The sequence below is a fragment of the Watersipora subatra genome, chromosome 2 (assembly GCF_963576615.1).
Source record: "Watersipora subatra chromosome 2, tzWatSuba1.1, whole genome shotgun sequence".
NCBI lineage: Eukaryota > Metazoa > Bryozoa > Gymnolaemata > Cheilostomatida > Watersiporidae > Watersipora > Watersipora subatra.
Genome location: NC_088709.1, coordinates 16,716,189 through 16,738,029, shown reverse-complemented (window position 1 = coordinate 16,738,029; position 21,841 = coordinate 16,716,189). Strand labels below are relative to the sequence as shown.

The window sequence follows — 21,841 nt, the reverse complement described above, 5'->3', positions numbered from 1 at the left end:
GTCACACAATTGTGCTGCCTAAAGACCAAAGTATTGCAACTATAGCCACTGATCACTAAAGATATAGCCATGAGCTGATATCACACTGATAGGGCTTATAAAAATTGGATTGACACGATAGTTGGTATACAACTTTCAAGATCATTCAAGGATGAAAGTCCTACATGAACGTTTGGTTTGGCCAAAAACAACCATAGCATTGCAAAGCAATATTTATGTTCAACAAATTCCAGTAATAAGATTCCTTGGTAAACAACAAAACTAGATAAAAAGTATACAATTTATGCTACTGACCTTGAATTAGCAATGGCTGCCACAGTTATTACTTCAATGTTTATCGACGTACAGAATGAGATGTCAGAGATTGTTTTAAAAATGATATACCTTTTGAATTGTTTTGGAACATCGACAAATATCGCATCTTAGTATTTTACCAAGGTCGATCTTCTAGAAAATCGATTACATTTTGTCGATGGCCAGAAGATCTTGTGTACTGCAGACCCTAAGCTATGAGCCTTGGCTTAAAGCAAAACACCAAAGCTGACAGCCTCGACTCCAAACAAGCTATGCCATCATGTCATCCGTGAAGGCCGGTTCACACTATATGTCAGAGTTGTCCTCTCAGCGATTATTCGTCGACTATGTGCACCGTAGACCGATGGCATCGTCGATTCAATGAAGATACGTCGGGAAAGGTTGCAGCTGTCAAACTTTCCTGATAGTTCGCAAAGCATCCACGACAGCCTGTACCATGTGTACCCCTTCGGCGATGACGATTGGCCGTTGCAGAATGCTTAATCCATGTTTTTTATGACAGTCCCTGTGGGACTAATATTTTATCGTTTCCGCGACCGTATTGTATAATAAGAAAGCTGTGCTGTGGACATTTCACTGATGTAAACGTGGATAGGTTTGTGATAATGTAAACATTGTTATTACAGACGACCACGCACATATAGTGTGAACCAGTCTTTAGGGAATCTAATAAGCTCACCAACTTCCTGATGTATTTTACTGAATAGAAAACCAATGGCATATGGAAAAAGTAATGAAACAAATTATGTTTGAATCGTTTAGCTAGACGTAGATAGATTCACAGTTGTCATACTGCTGCACTAATCTCGTCTCAGATTAAAATCTTGCATCCGCTTCCTAAAGTTCCTCGTGAAAGGAGTCATGAGCTCGGCCTGTTCCTATATAGAGTTGTCCAAGATAATGACTTACATTGTAGAAAGGCTCGCGTCTTATTGGCTCCCCTTTTAATCTCACTCATCAAATCGCTCAGCTCTTCCTTGAGTCCTAAACAATGATATTACTATTATTACTAATAATCAACATTGTTACTCTTCACTTGCAGATATGCACATAGTTGTAGGTCATATTTCAAGAGAGTTCATTTACAAGCTACTCCGGCGGAATGATCAAAGAACCAATTGAAATGAATGTAACATATCCTTTACCCTATTATAAGAATAATCATACACTAATGGCTTGTATCAAGTTCGGGACAAACCGCTATGAATGGAATATGAACGAAGTTGTCAATCTGACAGAGCGAACTGCAACTACATAAATACGAGACTTGAGAACTGTCAAATGCTTGATGTACAAAACAGCACACCACCCTCTTCCCACAAATGAGTGGTTAGCAAATGAGCAATGCATGTCAATGTTTGTTGTAATTTCTTTAAAAATAATTACCACATTGGATAGTTTATGATTTTTTAACTTTCGAAAAGGCAAAAAGTTTACTTGAGGCGGACAAAAATGCTCAATGACACTGAAGCGATACCAAAAAGCACCCACACATTGACTCAGACCACTATAATCAGATGGGTACTTATGAGTGCTAACAGCGGTGGAATAGCCACTCATGAAGAGGGTCTGTTTACTCAAATCCTAAATCACTTACTGTTATCATTGTTGGGGTCGGCAAGGATCTCCCCATGTTTTGATTTAACTTTGGCTACATTCTCTTCAATCTGTGCTATGGTAGCATGCACCTCTTCTACCTAATGATTAGGTGATGAGAACATGAGAAATAACATAAGTACGAACTTTTGCTAACAATAATGGATTGTTTGTCAGCTGGGCCAAACAATGAAACAATGAAAAGGTAAGAAATAATGAAGAAACTAGAGGGTATATGAACCAAACAGAAACTGATTAGCTAATTGTACTGATAGTGCACCAGAAGCCTCTCGCTCGTGGCTGGCTCGTCTTAAGGCTGGTTCACACTATATCACCGTATCTCGACGTTGATCCACAATACTTCAGTGATCATCGATGATAACCGTGTTCGCACTATCACAAACCCATTCGCGTTTGTATCAGGAAATACTCCGTGACGTAGTATTATCATTTTTTTTAAATTTTCGCGAAAAAAGCTATTTGTTTTCGCATGGCTGAAAATACCAGTCCAGCAGCAACAATTATAAATGGAAATAAATAAATCACCCTATCAGCGACCGCGAACTACTATGGCCGAAATGGTTCACATTTGAAAGGCAGTCATCGATGCTCGGCGAAATATCGGCAGCTGCAAACTTTTGTGATGTGTCCGCGTTGCTTCGTCGATGCCATCAGTTTAAGGTTCACATAATCGACGATGAATGCCAAAAGGAAAGCGCGGACCTACAGCGATATAGTGTGAACCAGGCTTTATATAGAAGCGTTCTGATTTGTAGCGGTTTTACATTCCCTTATGTAATGCGAGTCTAATGAACTATAGATTACTAGCAAAATGCATTATTGCATGACATGGAGTTCAATGACACAACCAGCATAGCGTTTTGCTAATCATAACTGCAGCTACTATAAAGGTACTATATTGCACAAAAACATGAGGTTTGTTGGTTAATGAAATGATTTATGAAATGGTTTCTGAAAAGTGAGATATCTTTACCAGGCGCCTAAAAAGCACCCAGAACTACAACAGAATGAGTGTATTTTGGTTGTCGCTATTGATCAAAAGAACAGTTAGCTGCCTGCAAATGAAAGTTATGATCAGTGCTCCTAAAATAATGAATACACCAGTTGATCTCTAGAACATGATAAACTGGATTAGTATAGTCTAAAAATAGTAGATAACTTTAAAAAAAATTTCTTTAGGTAAATTCAAAATTATGTTATCAAGCTACCAAATCATCTCTAATGTCTGTCAAAAACTTTTGGTTTTGCAACGGACGTTTCATCATGAATGCTGTCGGCAATAGCAGGAAATAATTTATTTTGATTGGCAATAGGCAAATAACCTAGCCATTAATTCAGTGCCACCATCAAGTATATAAATTATGAAAAGTTTGTAAAGTCCTATATTCTTTACTTGCAGTATCCGACGAAGTCTCACCTGATCAAAGAGTTTCTCAATTTCATGTTCCTCATCCTCGACCACTATATTTGTTTGAGAAAATATATCCGGAATAATATCATCATCTCCAGCTAGCTAAAACATAAGAAGTGTGTGTATTGGTTATGGGTCAGATATGGAGATTTGCTCGAGAAGAAATGATAATAACGCAACACAGATATCAATATGGCTGCTTTCATAACAATGGTTTCCAACAGATTATTCTAGTCAAATTTTGAATACCATTTTGAAGAATAGTTCACCAATACATAGGCTATAAATATTGGTAGTGCTGTAAAATATAGAAAAAACCTTTACTTGCTTCCAGAACATATGATTGGTATCTCTAAACAGTTTTCTTATCATGAAACTGAGGTTGAGGTATAGTGAACAAATTAAAAAGCAACAGTCCACGGGTAATCCAAAACAAACAGCTCACTCTCTCAATTTGTTATGTGATTTTAAATAGCATCCTTAGTTTGAAGGCCTCATGTTAATACGTGATTCTTTATCGCACTTTGTTATGAGCTAAAAGAGTATAGAATGAACACTCAACATACTGAATAGTCACAAAATTGAACATTAGCAGCTCTAAGAGCTTTATCTATATTACAAATTGTAGGGATTCTAACGATATCATTTCAAAATTAATATACATTGTTTTTAAAACGATACTGTTTAAAAAAATGATGACAAAGTCTTACCGGCTTTAGGCCAGCAAGCCTATCTTTTGCCATAGTGTGAATAAGCAAAAACTAGGGTAGCATGAAAATAGATGCCAATAAAGTCTCCAAGAAAGCAAATAATGTTCGCTACGATATCTCACATCGCGAGGTCTTCAAGCACCAGGAAAGTAAAGTAAGGGTGGTTGCCAAACAAGTAACCTAAGAATTATAACTTGAACGCCAAACGCATGTACGGCGATTGATATAGACTAGTTTTTATAGGGGCTCGTGCTATGAACTTTTAATACGACGACTTGGACAATTTATAAATAGCCTCGGATCCATTAAATATTGTTAGATTTTTAAATAGCTGAACAATTGTTATCACACGTATCAACAAACGAAGGCGAGCTTTACGACATTTGGAAGCGTTTTTGTCCTATCACTGGGTAACGCCTTCTCAAGGCGTTGCTCAAGGCCTCATCTCGACGGGATCTCGATTTTGTTGGATTTATCGTAGTCTTGCAAAACCCCACATACTCCAGTTTGTTTAAATAATTGATTGTTATTATCTGTGTTTTTGAAGTATATTACGTTTTAATGTCCTACTTTTTTACATGATTTTTACAGGCAATGGTGGTGAAAATTGCCGTAGTTGGAGCAGGAGCAGTTGGATTGAGTTGTGCTGTCCGCATCAAAGAGGTACTAGGAACTAAAGCCAATGTAACGATAATAGCTGACAAGTTTGGAATGGATACTACTTCTCATGTAGCAGCAGGTGTTTTAGTGATTGAAACACCTCTTCAAATATCAGGCTACAAAGGAAAAAGAGCATCAGTAGAGAAGTAAGTGTAATTTTTAACCTACTGAAATATGTTTTTAGTTAATGAAACGGTGCACAATTTAAATAACATAAGTAATTTTACTTTAGTTGACAAGCTACATGCTAAGTATGTTTTTAAACATAATAACCAAACCATTTATTGACTTCAAAAAAAGGCTTAGAAATAGTTCATACACTTAACTTTTGTCTCTTAGGCTTTCCAACTCAATTGAACCGAGTTTAGTATCTTTGTTGCGTTTATTGCATGTTTACTATTTGCACTCTAGTTTTTACTAGTTGTCTATGTAAGTAATTACCAATTGACATTAAAATATTGAGTTAAAAATGTTGTGTCACAAACTAATTTTAAATAGTATGGCAATCTTGGAGTATTCATCTGTGTATGTAAGCAATCTATTGAAAATCGAATATGTTGTGTGCTTTGCTTATTGCAAGTAAAAGCTGTGCATGGGTTTTAATAGAGTTGTTGCACAAACCTCTTTTCCGTCATTTTGGCTGAGCATGTTTGAGCCCAAAGAGAAGACAACTGGAGACATGCCTTGACAACTGGAGGCATGCCTAGTAACCAAGAGCAATTTAAGGTTAAATGCTATTTCTGACCATTAAAAGCCTTTTTGTGAATTTGAGCCTTGGCCTTGTTTACAGGTCAGACATTTTAGTGTTATTTCCATTATTTTAGATGAAATATTGTCAACTTTTTAATTAATAATTATTTGCTCATTTAAATTTGGGTAAGAATAATAATTTTTTAAGCAATAAAGTTTAGTAGCTACTAAAGAGATTAAAAAATTATTACTACTAACACTTAGTACAAAAAAGAAGTAAAAAACTGAAATTTTTGGCATGTTTTTCAAGTTTTTCTGTTATTTGACAAACAAACAGCATTGCGTTTATTAATTATTTGCATTTTAAAATTTGTTATTAACCTGCATAATAAGACAACTCAATATACAGGGCACATTGAATATATATTGTAACTTTTGAAACAATTGTACATGTGCAATTGCTTAAAAAGTTAATATATAATTAAAATATAAAAAATTAAGTCTATGGTAAAAACCTTGTGCTCATAAAAGGAGTTGTGTCATAGCGAATCAAGCTCTATATGCAGCACAGTTAAGCAAGGTCAGCATCTGAAGAGATTTGCCTGTTCATGATAAGTTATTACAACGATGCCAAAAATTTATTTGCCTTGCCTTGAATAGATTGTGTAGATGGCCAGAAATATTAGTTATTTGCTCTGGTCATGTTTGTTTAGGTTTCAACTGACAACTGTGTTGGTTATTAACAGGCAAAGCCTATTGATAATTGAACATCAACTTCTTTATTGCCTATAAAGTAACAAAAAAGTATCACAGGAATAAATGACAGTGTGCAGTAAATTTTTGTTTATCAATTTTGTATTAAATGAATTACGCTTAGTTTGTGGAAAATGCTGGTTAAATAAATAGGCGCTATCTGATTTTATTTAAATTACAATAAATTAGCATTAAACTCTTAGCAATGAATAATAATTATTCAGCAGCTTAAAGAATCTATAAAAGTAATATTATGATAATAGTATTAATAATTTTAATAACGACAATAATAATAGTGTATTATTAAGTGCTCTGTATTTAGTGTTCTATTAATAGAGGTTAGTGGTTCTAATCCAAGTTCTAAAGATACCAACACCAGTTTAATATTATGTTGTGCTAACTACCAATAGTAATACTACCAATAGTAATACTACCAATAGTAATAACAATAATAATAATAATAACAGAGGAATAATAGATTTATGAATAATGCGATGTTTAAGAAGGTGGAAACAGAATCCTACCTGTTAGGGCAAAGCCCAAGCTACAGGAGAGATGACATCAATGGGAAAGTTTTCCGAGTTCGGAGGCGGAAGACGTAAAGACGAGAAGACAACTGATGAAGCCAGCTGGTTGAGAGAAGTAGTATGTGGGATAAGCATTAAAATCCCAAAGGTTCATGAATTCAGCGTTACTGAGACTGACATCAAGAAAGTGAACAGGAAAAAGAAAAACTGGACAGCTCCTGAGATTAATAAAATTCAAAACTACTGGTAGAAAAACTTTTACATCAATATGGCAGCCGATGTGCTAAGCTATGAATGATTGGGTAAAAGATCAAACCACAAAACCTGACTGGAGACAAAAAGAAGAACTCTGCCACTGCCAAAACAGAGGCAAATCATGTGAAAAAGATTATTGACCGTTAACATGTCTAAACACAACGAACAAGATATTCACAAGGGGCAGTCACATCTACACAGAGTATATTCGCAATTGGCGTGTGGCAACAGAAAAGGAGATGGTACTAAGTTCCTTGCAGTACTTAGAGGGTTTGTATTGCTATCTTCTATTTGCTAAAATGGATGTATTGCTAACTTCTATTCGCTAAAATGGATGTATTGCTAACTTGTATTTGCTAAAATGAATGTATTACTAACTTCTATTGGCTAAAATGGATGCTTGTCAGAAATGATCATGTAGATATGGAGTTTCTAATATTCTGTTATCAAATGGCTTTATATGAACTATATGCACTTTCAACTTTCCAACGATCTGTTCAGCATTGTTTGGGAGTACAGAAGAGAGAGTGAAAAGCTTATATAAAACTATATAAAAAAAGTTTATATAATTTTTCATTGAGTGCATGACTGGTGTACTGGTTCTGTAATTTTCGTATGTGTAACAAAGCCTTTTTGGATTAAATTGGAGGACTCTGTGTATTGCAATTTATATATAACATGCACAGCCCCTGCTTTTTAAAAAGATCAGTAATAAAATGAGGAGTTGCGAACACTTAGCAATTGCTAATAAGTAATGGTAATCTGTGTTTTTAACTTGCAATGTACATGAAGGAACGCGTAAAACAAAATGGATTACGGCATAAAAATCAGACGGAGAGAGTAATGCAGTAATGTACTAGGAACAGTTGATCAGTTTATCATCAATAAATGTATTTATGATGAAGTACACAGCCATAATTGGAATTTAGCAGTAGTCTACTATAACTACCAAAGACCTATGACAACATCCAACATGAATAGTTAAGGTCTACAGATGGGTGCACTACCCAAATGGTGTAATCATTGTGTCATGCACGAGAGAAGCAGGTGAATAGACATCAAGAGGGACTTCCTTCAAGGGGGCAGCTTCTGGGTAACAACAGCCATGCTCCTAGATGACACTGAAGGTTACATGATGGGACTGCCTGAAGACTGAAACACAAAATGGGTTGTTTGTAGATAACCTCAAAATGTACCAGCTAAGCCATGAGAAGTTGAGAGTAGTTAAGAAGCTGATTATAAAGGCTCGCTTGGATACGGGAGGGGGGTGGGGAGGGGGGTGGGGAGGGGGGGCAGGTCATGGTTAAAAAAAATCTGTGGAGGTAGTGTTCAGCAGAGGAAAAATGATCACAGTGATGGGCTTAGAGTTCTCAATGAGCAAATGAAGATGCGCAAACCGGAACAGTTAAAAGCTAGGAATTTTTAGTGTGTAACAGGCTGAGGGCTTTAGGATGTCCCATATTGACAGCAGTAAAGGATATTTTACCTACATAAATCTATACTAAAACTTTGGTACTACCGATCACGTATTCCGGCTCACCACACTTCCACCAATCACATCACAAATTTTTTAAATATTTTGTACACCAGCTGTACTACCCGGCGTTGCCCGGGTAATAAAAAAGTTTTTGGACAGAAAATTGAATTGTATTTAACATATAACAACATTTGCCATTTTACCTTCTAAACTTCATGTCATGAAAAAAGTATTTTTGTGCAGTTCAAATAAATTAAGAAAAAACATAAAAAACTTTATAGGTTTTCAAACTTTTTCAAACAACTGTAAGTTTTAAATTTCATAACATGAAAGAAGTGTTTCGTTGAAATAAATTAAGAGGAAAAATAAAAATGTAAAGGTGTTTAAATGTGAAAGTGAAATCATTAGCAAGTAATGACTAAATATAGTTTATCTCTACGATTACAATGAACAATTATATTGCCTTATTCCAAACTTGCTAGTTTCTGTATTTGTATTGCAGGTTTGAAAATCCTGTATAAACTATGTCCAGAATATTTATATTTATCCTTCTACACATATGACAAACATCATTTGTTTGTCTATTCCATGACACCAACATACTGCATCCACCATCGTATGTTTCAGTTTATAAACTTTCTGTTACTACCACCTACAATTTACTATCCTGACTCCTCAACAATACTATTAGATTACCAACTTTTAAAATACGTTTGTTCAACTCACTCAATAGTTCCTGATCTCTGTCTTGTATACTTTTAGCATGTAATGGAAAACATTATTTTGGCGATAATTACTAATTAATTATATTATAATTAATTATATATTATATTAATGCTAATACAAAATTATACGTACATGCATACAACAGTTGTCAATAACTTCTGTTACAGAGATGCCATTGTCCTCTCTTTCAATCACTACTGTGAGAGTGCTTCACTCATACATACAACAGTTGTCAATATCTTCTGTTACAGAGATATCATTGTCCTCTCTTTCAATCACTACTATGAGAGTGCTTCACTGTCGCATGCTGAGCAAGCTGGCATACACAAACTGGAAGGCTACCATATCTATTATCCTGGAGTGAAAACTGGCACTGTAAGATGCGCTGCAGCTTTTATCACTGCATTTGCCTTGTGGAGAACTTATTGTTTTAATTTATACGAATTTTATGGTTTATTTTCAGAGAAGTATTCTCATTGGCGCTTAGCAAAACTTCTGTGTTTTTGGTTTATACCTCCTGATCCTGCCCGTAGCTGATTGCATGTTTAGAAAAGTGTAATTCTGTAGTCAGATACTTATTTGGAACTTCAAGGGATACCCTTTCGGTTTTATAATAACTTGAGATTGTGACCGTTTAACATTGAAATAATTGATCATTTTTAGGTACCATTCTACACAGAATATCTTCGAAATTGGCGCCCGGTGACAGAAGAAGAGCTTGTTTCTAAGTTCCCTGCATTACCTAAAGGGTTTGTAATACTAAGATGAACACTTGTCAGAAGTGGTCATGTAGATTTGGAGCTTCTAATATTTTGCTATCAAATGGTTACAATATGAACTATGAACTATATACATTTTCATCTTTCAAACGATCTGTTCAGTACCACTTGCTGGTGCAGCAGGGAGAGTAAAAGGCTTTTTAATCAGTATTTGTTCCTAATTCTAGTTTTTTGATATAATTTTTCATAAGTACGTGTTTGGTCCACTGGTTATGTGATTTTTACATGTGTAACAAAACCTTTTGAATTAAATTGGAAGATCCAGTGTATTGCAATTTATATATAACATGCACAGCCCCTGCTGGTAAAAAGTCAGTAATAAAAATGAGGAGTTGTGATCACTTAGCAGTTGCTAATAAACTTGGTCGTCTACGGTTTCAACTCATTCATAATTTTAGTTGCAGAGGACACTTTCTAGAAATTGTAGTAACTTCCCCAGCTCACTACTTGCCTTGGCTTACACAGCGGTTTGTATTATTTATACTTACAGTAAACTTAAATAAATTTAATTTACAGTACATTTATTTACTGTAACAATACTCCCCTCCTACTCAGTAAGTTTTTTGTGTTTTTCAGATTTGTTGAAATGGGAGGCAAAGTCAAAAAATCTTTGGTTACTTCTTTTGATGAGGTCAGTATCAGGAATGAATACATATTTGACTTACATGTAAGCGAGGAGTCTCTTGTAGATCGAGAATGACGCCTGCTTACCTTACTGCAAGCAGAAGCTGTGAATGTTTTTTCTTAAAAGCAATTGAAGACCTCAATGGAAGAACGATCAATGTCACATTTTCTCAAAATACTAAGTTTATTTTCTATTAGATAGCTTTGGCCACAAAGTTTAGTCTCTGTGACAAACTTTCAGCAAAAATGATATACATGTAGGTCTAGGATCCCTACTTAAAATAAACTGGCTCTTTGCAAAACTGATCAATGTCCAAGTTTTTAAACTTTTAAATGGCTATATCTCCAGTTTGAACAATTGTGACATTGATCGTTCTTCCGTTGAGGTCTTCAATTACGTGAACAATTGTGACATTGATCGTTCTTCCGTTGAAGTCTTCAATTACGCAAAACAATAGCTCTGCAATCTTGGCTGGATAAGTCTGAGCCTAGTGACAAGGAAACCTCGTATGCCCAGTTTCAGAGAGCAATTTGAGGTCGGATGTCATTCCTGTCAACACTAGTGGCCTTTTTTGGGAATTGAACCTGTTATTTGCAGGTCAAAGGAGGTAAACCACTAAGCCATAACTGCTCTCTATCTAACATGTTTACTTTAGCTTGCAGTCTGATTTCCAAAACTTGTTAGAAATTTGCAATACTTTATAGCCCTTGATCAGTTGAATTGAAAGGTGAGAAGACAACTTCATATGATCTGGATATTATAATGGTTCCGTTAGTCTTTATATAGTTACTGTACATGTATATTAATCTATTCTAGGCACCTCATCACTGTATGTACACCTCATCACTGTATGTACACCTCATCACTGTATGTACACCTCATCAATGTATGTACACCTCATCACTGTATGTACACCTCATCACTGTATGTACACCTCATCACTGTATGTACACCTCATCACTGTATGTACACCTCATCACTGTATGTACACCTCATCACTGTATGTACACCTCATCACTGTATGTACACCTCATCACTGTATGTATACCTCATCACTGCATGTACACTTTATCACTGTATGTACACCTCATCACTGTATGTACACCTCATCACTGTATGTACACCTCATCACTGTATGTACACCTCATCACTGTATGTACACCTCATCACTGCATGTACACTTTATCACTGTATGTACACCTCATCACTGTATGTACACCTCATCACTGTATGTACACCTCATCACTGTATGTACACCTCATCAATGTGTGTACACCTCATCACTGTATGTACACCTCATCACTGTATGTATACCTCATCACTGCATGTACACTTTATCACTGTATATACACTTCATCACCGTATATATACTTCATCGCTGTATGTACACCTCATCATTATATGTACACTTCATCACTGTATGTATACCTCATTATTATATGTACACCTCATCACGGTATGTACACCTCGCCACTATATGTACACTTGATCTACACCATACTGTAGTTCATAGTCATATTTATATAATTTGTTATTCATCTTATAATGTTCTTTGATGGCTTTTTCCACAGTTCTCCTAAAGAAACTTTTTTCACTAAATATTACACTTCAGTTACGAGAATTCATAGTTATTGTATTTTGTCTCTCCCATATTGCTTAGACTATAAACATTTTTAAAAGTAGTCTTGTAAAATTCTGTGAAAGCACATTTTCCAATTTAGTTTGTCCATATTTTTATAAAAAAAAATTCAAATTGGAAAGTTTTTAGAAATTTTAGTTTTTTAGAGTTTGTAAGAAATGCAAAAAATTAGAAAAAAAATATAGTTTTTTTCTAGTTTTTGGCATTTCTTTAAAATTTAGAAAAAAAACTAAAGTTCTTTTTCAAAATTTTTGCATAAAAATATTAAAAAAAACTGATCAGGAAATAACAGATACATGGCTACATTTTAAAAAGTGCCAAAGAAAATGGCTTAAGGAATGCATTTATTAAAAGTTTTCACTATTTATTGTATGAAATTCATTTATTGTAATGTGTTAACTTTGTACTATTCTATTACTCCACCGCACTGATCAGTACACATAGACATAGTTTGTACTTTACAATAGCTGTGGCCAGAGTACGACATAGTGTTCAACTGCTGCGGAGTTCGTGCCAACTCACTCACTGATGATACATCACTCCTTCCAGTAAGAGGACAGGTTATACGAGCTCATCTCCCAAAAGCCGAGAAATCATTCGCTTACATCACCAACGGGCATGAGAGTTCACCTTACTTCTTCTGGACGTGAGATTACTATTTGAGCTACACACCCTTCTTTAGTAATTGATGTACTTAATTAATGAATTTAATCTAACTTCAATTGTCTGGACTCCAACCTGGAGTTGTCTGCTCAGCGTTTAAAACTACCAATGTTTTTAACGCGATATCTGTGAGCGACAGTGTTATACTCATATCGTTGGTTTTATATCTATGCCAAAATACTTCTAACAACTGTTATATGCTTTTTTTCAAAAATCACAAAAAATGGCCAAAAATATTGATTATTTTTTGCACCATCATTGACCATTTTTTCATATGTCTATTTTGTTTATCTCTACTCTTATATTATTGCCATTTCTCTGGTTTACTTTCGTACAAACTCTGCAATAGTCTAATAACCTTTACATGCTTACAGTTATTTATCTACTAATTAATTTGAGCTTTCAGTGAATCATTTTTATTGTCTACTTGACAATCCAGACCAGATGGCACTGTGTTAGGAGGGATTAAGCAGAAGAATGTACAAGACACGGATATTTCCTTAGCAGATCGAAGAGTCATAATAAATGCAACAGCCAAATATTTTCCGCACCTCAACTTTTCAGTAGGTGTATATTAATCTATGATTTCCTTCGTTTTCAAAGGCCTTCTTATGTCACAAACATACAGATGTTTGTGACAAAAAAAGGCTTTTGTCACAAAAATAGATTTTCTGTTTTTGTGAAAAAAATCTGTCACAGATTAAGAAAAATCTGCCATAAAAGACAAACTTTTATACATTTGTATAAAATTTATTCCTCGCTCCCAACATCGAGTGTTGTAGCCTGAACACTAGTTGGATCAAAAAAGACAGCTTCCTTTCGTAACATCCTCAATTTCTTTCCTTATATTCTCTTTCTATGAATCCATGTCATGTGATGACGCAAGAGTTCATGGTTCTGCCTCACTTTCTATAATCATGGCTATTTTTGGCAGGTTTTAACAGTGGTTTACCATTGCCTTCTGCTGGGTGTTTTTACTGAGACACCATTACTAGCTAGCTGGCCATTGGCTCGCAGAGGCGCTCCTTCACCCCTTCTCAGGTTTCCTTCGTAGTCACCTTCCTCATTCAAGCTGAGATGGCAGATGAAAAAGCCAGTTCGCCAATGACCCGACCACATTTGGCACAGAAGTAATTGTAGTTGGATGCCTTTTCTGCCATCACAAATGGTCCTTATGTGATTCGAACCCTTGACCTACTGATTACATGCCAGCGCACTAACCACTAAACCTCAGCTGCTACTTTCCCATAACTAAAACAATAATTGTACAGGGTTTTAACAAATAATCTATTAGCCACCCCATGAGTAGGCTGCTGCTATTATTGCTGTTTCAGAGGATTATCTAACCTTGGCCTTGGAATGGTTGGAGCAGTTTTTTCAGGGGAAGCGGAAGTGACAGGACTGATTGTCTTTAAATCGGCAGCAGGAGCATCTTTTTTCTCTGTCTGCGGACTAGGAGTTCGACCTTCAGTGGGTCGCATCCCTACCCTGGTAGAGAGTATATTGCCACCATTCACTCATGAGATTTGGCAGAGGAGCAATTGTAGCTGGATGTACTTCCTAACACCACCAATGGTCCTTATGTGATTCGAACTGTTGACCTACTAACCTACTGATTGTATGCCAGGGCACTAACCACTAAACCTCAGCTGCTACTTTCCCATAACTAAAAACAATAATTGTACGGGGTTTTAACAAACAATCTATTAGCCACCCCATGAGTAGGCTGCTGCTATTATTGCGGCTTCATAGAATCATCTAACCTTGGTCTTGGGATGGTTGGAGCAGTTTTTTCAGGGGAAGCTGAAATGACAGGACTGATAGTCTCTAAATCGGCAGCAGGAGTATCTTTTTTCTCTGTCTGCAGATTAGGAGTTCGGCCTTCAGTGGGTCGCATCCCTACCCTGGTAGAGAGTATATTGCCACCATTCACTCATGAGATTTGGCAGAGGAGCAATTGTGGCTTTCAGCTCTTCCTGTCACCCCCAACGGTCCTTATATGATTCGAACCTGTGACCCACTGATCACAAGCCAGGGCCCTAACCACTGAACCACTGCTTCAATTAAATAATTGTGGTGCAGGTCTCAAACTATCATTGTAACTTTGTTACTAGTACAAAAATCTTTACTGTAAGAGCCACGTCTGATGATCTTTCCAAAGTCATGCTTGCAGGTTAAGAAAAAATTTTGCACTGCACGGGCATCAAACATGGACATTTAATATCTACGCATGCTATTCTCTGTGCCACACGACCACTTTGCCATATTTCGGAATGACTGTGCACATAGTTTTTACACCCAACAATCTCTCATGGCACACTGGCCCACCAGCTTACTAATATATACTGGTAATACAATTGGATCATATTTTCTACTCCTCAACAGTTTAGGCTTCTGTGCGGCTCTTGTTTCATGTTTTTGTAGGAGGATAAAATAATGCGAGAAAAAGCCGGGTTGCGACCAGGACGTCCTGCAATTCGCCTGGAAGTTGAAAACCACCAACACCATGGTGAAAAAAGATGGGTAACTAAAATACTCTAAAATATCCTTTGTCTTGTTGAGCATATCTTCAGACTTGCTTTGAATGGTGAAGCACTGCTCTGTAATGTCAAAAGAGAAGCAACTCCTATTTTAAATAGCATTGTGGTTTCACAATTTATACTGACATATTGCAGGTCATCCATAACTATGGCCACGCCTCTGAGGGAATTGCTTTGAGTTGGGGAACAGCTTGCGTGGCTGTGGAGATGCTCACTGATATTTTATGCAGTTCCAAGTTATAAAATTCAGCGTCTGCTAGTAGGAAGTTCACCTAACTTGCTACTTGATAAAATTACAATCACATTTTACTGTGACATCAAATTGTCTGACTGTAATCTCTAACAGGTATCAGAAAACAAAAACCTCCGATTCTTAATTTTATGTCAATTAGTATATGTAAAGTTGTTGAGAATACATTATATTTATTTATATATATTATATATATAAATATATTTATATATATATTAATATATTCATATATATATATATATATATTAATATATTCATATTTATATGTTTTATATATTAACAGTTTGAGAAGGTAGAGCAGTATTAGTTTAGAAGTGGAATGGAAATATCTCCTAAATCAAGTACAAATGATTATTTTATGAAATTTTCATCTGTCAATGTGTATTTTATTTATGCTAGAAATTATAGATTATTAAAGGTATGTTACAGTGGAAGTGTATAGGTTTTCACAAATGGACTTTCAACAAATGGCCTGCGCGGTTATAACTCAATGTGTCATTCTGATTTGAGAGAGTGAACCATGTTTAATGTTTACTTTTACAAAGAACTGGTTTATTTTCCTGCTTGAGTTTTAGTTATGTTGCATTTTTGTCGTCTCCATTGCCTTTCCAGTGACTCTTGCAGTTTTTTGTTTATGGATTTTCTCTCCGCATCGGACCACTGTGCTGCCGGAAGGGTTCCAGGATTATCTGCTTTCTCAAGTATGCTGTCCAACTTTAGCATGATTCTTTCTAATTCTGGCCGCAGCTACAAAATTAAGTTAAAATAAATTTAATTTACATTAAACCCCAGTTTAAGGCTTTTACATCACAATAGAGGTGAGTCCTAGTCACCTCTGTATAGATAGGTTATTTTTACTTACAGGATGCTGAATATTACTAAATACATAATTAAGTTTTGAATACATTTGTTATAAAGTTCTGCTTAAAATAGAGGTTTTTAGTAATTTTTGAAAAACTTTATTTTGTGTTGACTTTTCGGTAATCTTTTTTACAAAAAATATGGAACGTTGACCATACACTAATTAATTTTTTTAGAATCTTATTACAAATTGCAGTTTAAAAAACACAACTCCAAATTTGAGATAACAAAGTGAACATGCGGAAGTGTAAAGAAAAATTAATTTTTTATTATTTTATTTTTTTATTAATTATTTTTTATTATATCTACATTTCATGTAGATATAATAAATATATAATAAATAATAAATATATAAATAAAAATAAATTTTTATTATATCTACATTTTATGTTAAATACTTGATCCATCCTTAAAAAGCTAATGCATACATTAGCTTTAAAAACAAAATTAAATTAAATTAAAAACACAATTAAATTAATTTAATTAAACAAAATTTAAAGATTTAAATCATAACAGAGCTTCAGTTCAATAAAACAATATACAAAGTTATCTAACCATTACAACCTAAAGTTTAGTTGAATCCCATATTATCATAGCCAATAAATGTGTACAAATATCAATGAATGACAATGAACACTGTTTGATGTTTATAGTCAATTGAAATGACAAGCAAAACATGCCAACAGATTTTGAGTCTGTTTACAAGTACCAACCTTTGACATGCTTCATAGCTTGAATGCATATTTTATCAAATCTTGCAATTTGCTTGGACATAGTATTAGCAAATACAATATTCACCTTTTTGCTTAGAAATGACTAATTCAATCAGGACTCGAACTGTAATAAATGAAATCGTGCAATAGGACAGGAAGTAGCTAAAACTTTTTTTAGTTTGGTTTTTTCACAAGTTTTCATTGCTTCGATTTCTGAGCAGCCAACCATACTACAGAACTCAATCCCCTTTTATTGGTCATAACTAGTGAAAAGAAAGAAATGTTTCAGGTGGAATTGATGAGCAATGTGTGCTATACCCAACAAAAATGTCATTGCTGTATTTTTGTCTGCAATCATGGCTAAAAGACAATGTTGGGTCATTAAATGAATTTTTAAATTAGTGACGCTACTTGGGCTGTGATATTATGTTGAAATAGTATACATTATACCTTGATTAGCTTGGGGTTGGAGTATGTGACATCATCGAATGTCTCAACCTGCAAATGCATAGCATTATGCAATCAATGAATTGTGTCCATGACTATCTAAATATGATGTTATTTCCATTAGAGAGTGGAAGAATGAGGATAAATGAATATCTCTTCCGCCTTATTCAGCTTGAACGCTTTAAAAACCACAATTGCCATTAGTGTGAGACGAGAAGTGGCTACCGGAATATTTATTATTAACTTTATAACTACTAGTATTATTAGCATCATTGAAAGTATATGATTTCTTTTATTTTCAATCTGATAGCCTGCGGAAGGCATATAGACTTTCAATACAAATTGCTACACTTCTTCCATGAAAACAATTTATGAACTGCTCGTTGAGGGCAATTGTCTTTAAATTATTCGAATGCTCATTTTAAAGTTTTCTAAATTTTAAAATTTCTATCAAATGAGTGTTTAAGAGGCTGTTTCTCAAAAACTAGATGAAGTTTTAAACCATTTTTTAAACATTTTTAAAAGTTTTAAACCAAAAATTTTTGCAGACTTAGCCGAAGGTTTGGCACATATGCGTGTGATTGGACAAAACCGATGGGATCGCATTTACGCTGACTAACTAACACACATGTACAACGATAAAGTGGAATTAATAAATGTAGATATGTTTTACAACATACCGATATCATTTATCATGTTTTACACATGGTGCACGTACATACACACGTGCATGTGCGTGCACACACATGTACATTCATACACGCGTGCATGTGTGAACGTGCACGTACGTACACACACACACATGCACACACGTACATACACGCACACACATGCACACACGTACACACACGCGCACAGACACGCACATGCACACATATGCACGCGCCCACACACATATACACACGCACACGTAATGATAAAATGAGATTTATTAAAGGTTATTGGGTTTAGCAAGGCTTTTTGAAAATACATGTCTGTCTACACAAGCTGCAGCACCGTCCAAGAATTCTAGCAAGATTTCAAACATTTCAAGCTTATGCAAATTACTTACTGAAGAGGTCTCTCCGCTCTCCATTTGTAATGCAGTTCCATTCCCTTTCTGCTCCACTATAGGCGACTCTTTAGGCTTGTTTGTATTGTAGTCTCCCTCTTGCTTGTTCATGTTTTGTTTCACTCAATCGCTGCTCATTTGTCTAAGTTTCATCAAATTGACATGTAATGTTTTTTTTATTCTCATTTTATAGGTTGTTCATCTCAAATTGTTTTCATGAAACATGTTTGTTTTTTATTGCCAAACAGAGCATATTAAACATTGTTGTGAAAGTGCAACACCAAAAATGGTGGAAGATAACTTTAAGTTTAAGATTTTTCCAAGACCATTGGACTAGTCTGTTCAAAGTTTTCTTGTTTTTCAATAAATGCTAATTAGTGATTTTTATCTACGGTTGTTGTTTCAGCTTTTTATATGAAGTTTTGTTTTTCAAGAGTTCATAGAGAAGCTTTTCGTTTCAAAAATTCACACAACAAAATAATAAGGCAAAATATAAAAAAACTATAAAGTTAAACAACTTTATTTTTTGGCATAAATTAGTGCCCATATTTATTCAGCATTTCAAATCTTTCTTATCTATAAACATGTTTATATTTTATTTGTTTGGTTTAATTTTGTCTTATGCTGTATGCTGCTAGTCTTCAACTATCGGACAGTCTCTTTTGCTTTATGTTTGTATTTCTGTTATTTTCTATACTTCATCTATAAAGTACACGCTATAAAACATTGCATACACATACATATCGTAGTGACTTGTAAAAGAGTGTTTGCATTGAATAGTATAGCCAATCATAGAATTTACCTTACAACCATGCTTCATTTGCTAATAATATAATGTGCATCATACGTTTCTTTTTGTCGGTTCACTGTTGTGACTAACTATATTGTAATTATTTAAGTGTGTAGTAAAAATTAATTTTAATATTGTAAAGTCTAGATCAGTTTTGATCTATAAAAGTGGAGCCAATGATGTATGAGCAAGTTGAATCACTGAAATCACTACAGCTCTCTACGCATACCCAACGATGCAATTTAAAAATATACATAACAGTTTGTCAAAGTTACTTACCTTTTAACGATTTAATTCTTTATACTGTCTCCAATGGTTCTCAATTACTTTGTACCTAATCAAAACCAATTCAGCATTTCAATTTGTGTACTGCGGTATGAGATTACACAATGCTATCACGCAGCGCATGATGCCAGCACAACCTACAAGCAGCATTTTTAGATATGGATACTTTTGAAAACTAAGAAGACTTATTTCAATTTAAACAAATTTTAAAACATGACAAAAGTGTTGCGCCATAGCTCCATTGTCATAACTCTATTGTCATAACTCCATTGTCATAGCTCCATTGTCATAACTCTATAGAATAGCTCCATTGTCATAACTCTATTGCCATAGCTCCATTGTCATAACTCTATTGTCATAACTCTATTGTCATAACTCCATTGTCATAGCTCCATTGTCATAACTCTATAGAATAGCTCCATTGTCATAACTCTATTGCCATAGCTCCATTGTCATAACTCTATTGTCATAACTCTATTGTCATAGCTCCATTGTCATAACTCTATAGAATAGCTCCATTGTCATAACTCTATTGTCATAACTCTATTGTCATAGCTCCATTGTCATAACTCTATAGAATAGCTCCATTGTCATAACTCTATTGCCATAGCTCCATTGTCATAACTCTATTGTCATAGCTCCATTGTCATAACTCTATAGAATAGCGTATTGGGTCGAACTCTATTGGCTTGTAAACTCTGTAATGGTAATCATTGCTTGACAATCAGCATTGATGCACGTTCTAGAGATATAATCTATTTCATCTTTTGTTAAATATATATAATCTATTGTAATACAATATATATAGTTAACACGTGTATAGCAAAATATAGTAAATGTTTTAATATATTATAATACATTATTATTTATACTAATAAATCCAACTTTGTTATTGTGTGTGTCTGTTAGCATGCGTTTTTACATTATTATTATTATTATTACCGATTTTATCCCAACTTCCCATGTATTAACTTTCTGCTTTCTATCAGGTTGTCAATAATATTTGGTTTCAAATTTTCCGTGTGGTTTCAGAAAATGAGACTTTTAGCCACCCACCCGTGAACTATCTGATTGACAATGAGTGACATATAGGCATCACTGGGCTTAATATAATACATAATTATAACAATTGTATAATATATATAACTGTTAGTTATATATATTATATAATGTTGATTTTAGTGTTTTAAACTGTAGTATGTAACTCATATAAGTTTGCGTGATCACACTAGTTTAATAATGACTAGAAATAATATAGAGCAATATATGCTATATATAATATATATATAATATATGGTACCATTGCAGGTTATTATTCGAAAACAAGTGCCTGTCTCGATGGTCCCTATTAACCAACAAGAGCAAGAAAAACATTTAGTACTCCACGCATTGAAATGCAAATCCAGTTGGAGTTGAAAATATTCTGCAAAACTAAACATATTTACAAGTAATTAGCTTACAAATGACACCCAGACAGAAAAAAACACCGCTAACACATACTCAATACTGGCACAATTTGGAATTGTTTGCTCTATAGATTACACATCAAGCATCAGTCAATTGTTAGCCCTTGCTACCAGTATTGCTGCTATAGGCATCCTATGCTGCAACTACCTTCACAACGCGTTCTGATGGTATTCATATTTGCATGAGTGTCTATAAACGTTATTTTTTACCCAGACATCTTAAAAGCTATTAACTTTCACTTTTTCCTTGTGTAATGACTGAAGAGTTTTCTGATCTTAATATAACGTGTTCAATTATAATTAAATAGTTATCAGGAGTTGAACATGTAAAGAATTCATTCCTAATATTGTATTTTACAAAAAACTAACAGACAATGAGCAGTGTTTTGTTTGTTGCGGAGAAGGTTTAAAGTGTGCAGAACATTCAAACATATTCAACAAATTCAATATATTCGGTGTATTATACAAGTTCAATAAATTAGGTATATTCAACATATGTATTCAATAAATTAAGAATATTAATTATATTTAGCATGTTGAGCACATTCAACATATTTTGTGTATAAAATATGACATAAAAATTTATTAAGC

At 34.5% G+C, this 21,841-nt stretch overlaps 2 protein-coding genes across 2 annotated transcripts in view; one reads left to right on the top strand and one right to left on the bottom strand.

Annotated features, from left to right (window-relative positions):
- Positions 1-4,237, bottom strand: part of LOC137386870 (syntaxin-like) — a 31,720-nt gene extending 27,483 nt beyond the window's left edge. The window contains exons 1-4 of the mRNA XM_068073056.1: positions 4,054-4,237; positions 3,350-3,445; positions 1,913-2,012; positions 1,225-1,299 (exon numbers count right to left, since the gene is read on the bottom strand). Of these exons, the coding sequence (XP_067929157.1) occupies positions 1,225-1,299; positions 1,913-2,012; positions 3,350-3,445; positions 4,054-4,086 (304 nt within the window). The 5' untranslated portion in view covers positions 4,087-4,237. The remainder of the gene's footprint in view (positions 1-1,224; positions 1,300-1,912; positions 2,013-3,349; positions 3,446-4,053) is intronic.
- A 192-nt stretch (positions 4,238-4,429) lies between these two features.
- LOC137388000 (D-aspartate oxidase-like) lies at positions 4,430-15,727 on the top strand. The gene is made up of 10 exons (XM_068074519.1): positions 4,430-4,558; positions 4,645-4,859; positions 9,393-9,516; positions 9,805-9,890; positions 10,319-10,387; positions 10,497-10,551; positions 12,652-12,830; positions 13,287-13,410; positions 15,272-15,370; positions 15,523-15,727. Exons 2-10 carry the CDS (start codon positions 4,648-4,650, stop codon positions 15,628-15,630), a joined length of 1,056 nt encoding a protein of 351 aa, XP_067930620.1. The 5' UTR covers positions 4,430-4,558; positions 4,645-4,647; the 3' UTR covers positions 15,631-15,727.
- The last annotated feature ends 6,114 nt before the right edge of the window (positions 15,728-21,841 follow it).

Coding starts and splice junctions, on each gene's coding strand:
- LOC137388000 (XM_068074519.1), top strand. CDS start 4,648: ATGGTGGTGAAAATTGCCGTAGTTGGAGCAGGAGCAGTTGGATTGAGT. Junction 9,517..9,804: donor CTGGAGTGAAAACTGGCACT/GTAAGATGCGCT, acceptor GATCATTTTTAG/GTACCATTCTACACAGAATA. Junction 15,371..15,522: donor ACCATGGTGAAAAAAGATGG/GTAACTAAAATA, acceptor GACATATTGCAG/GTCATCCATAACTATGGCCA.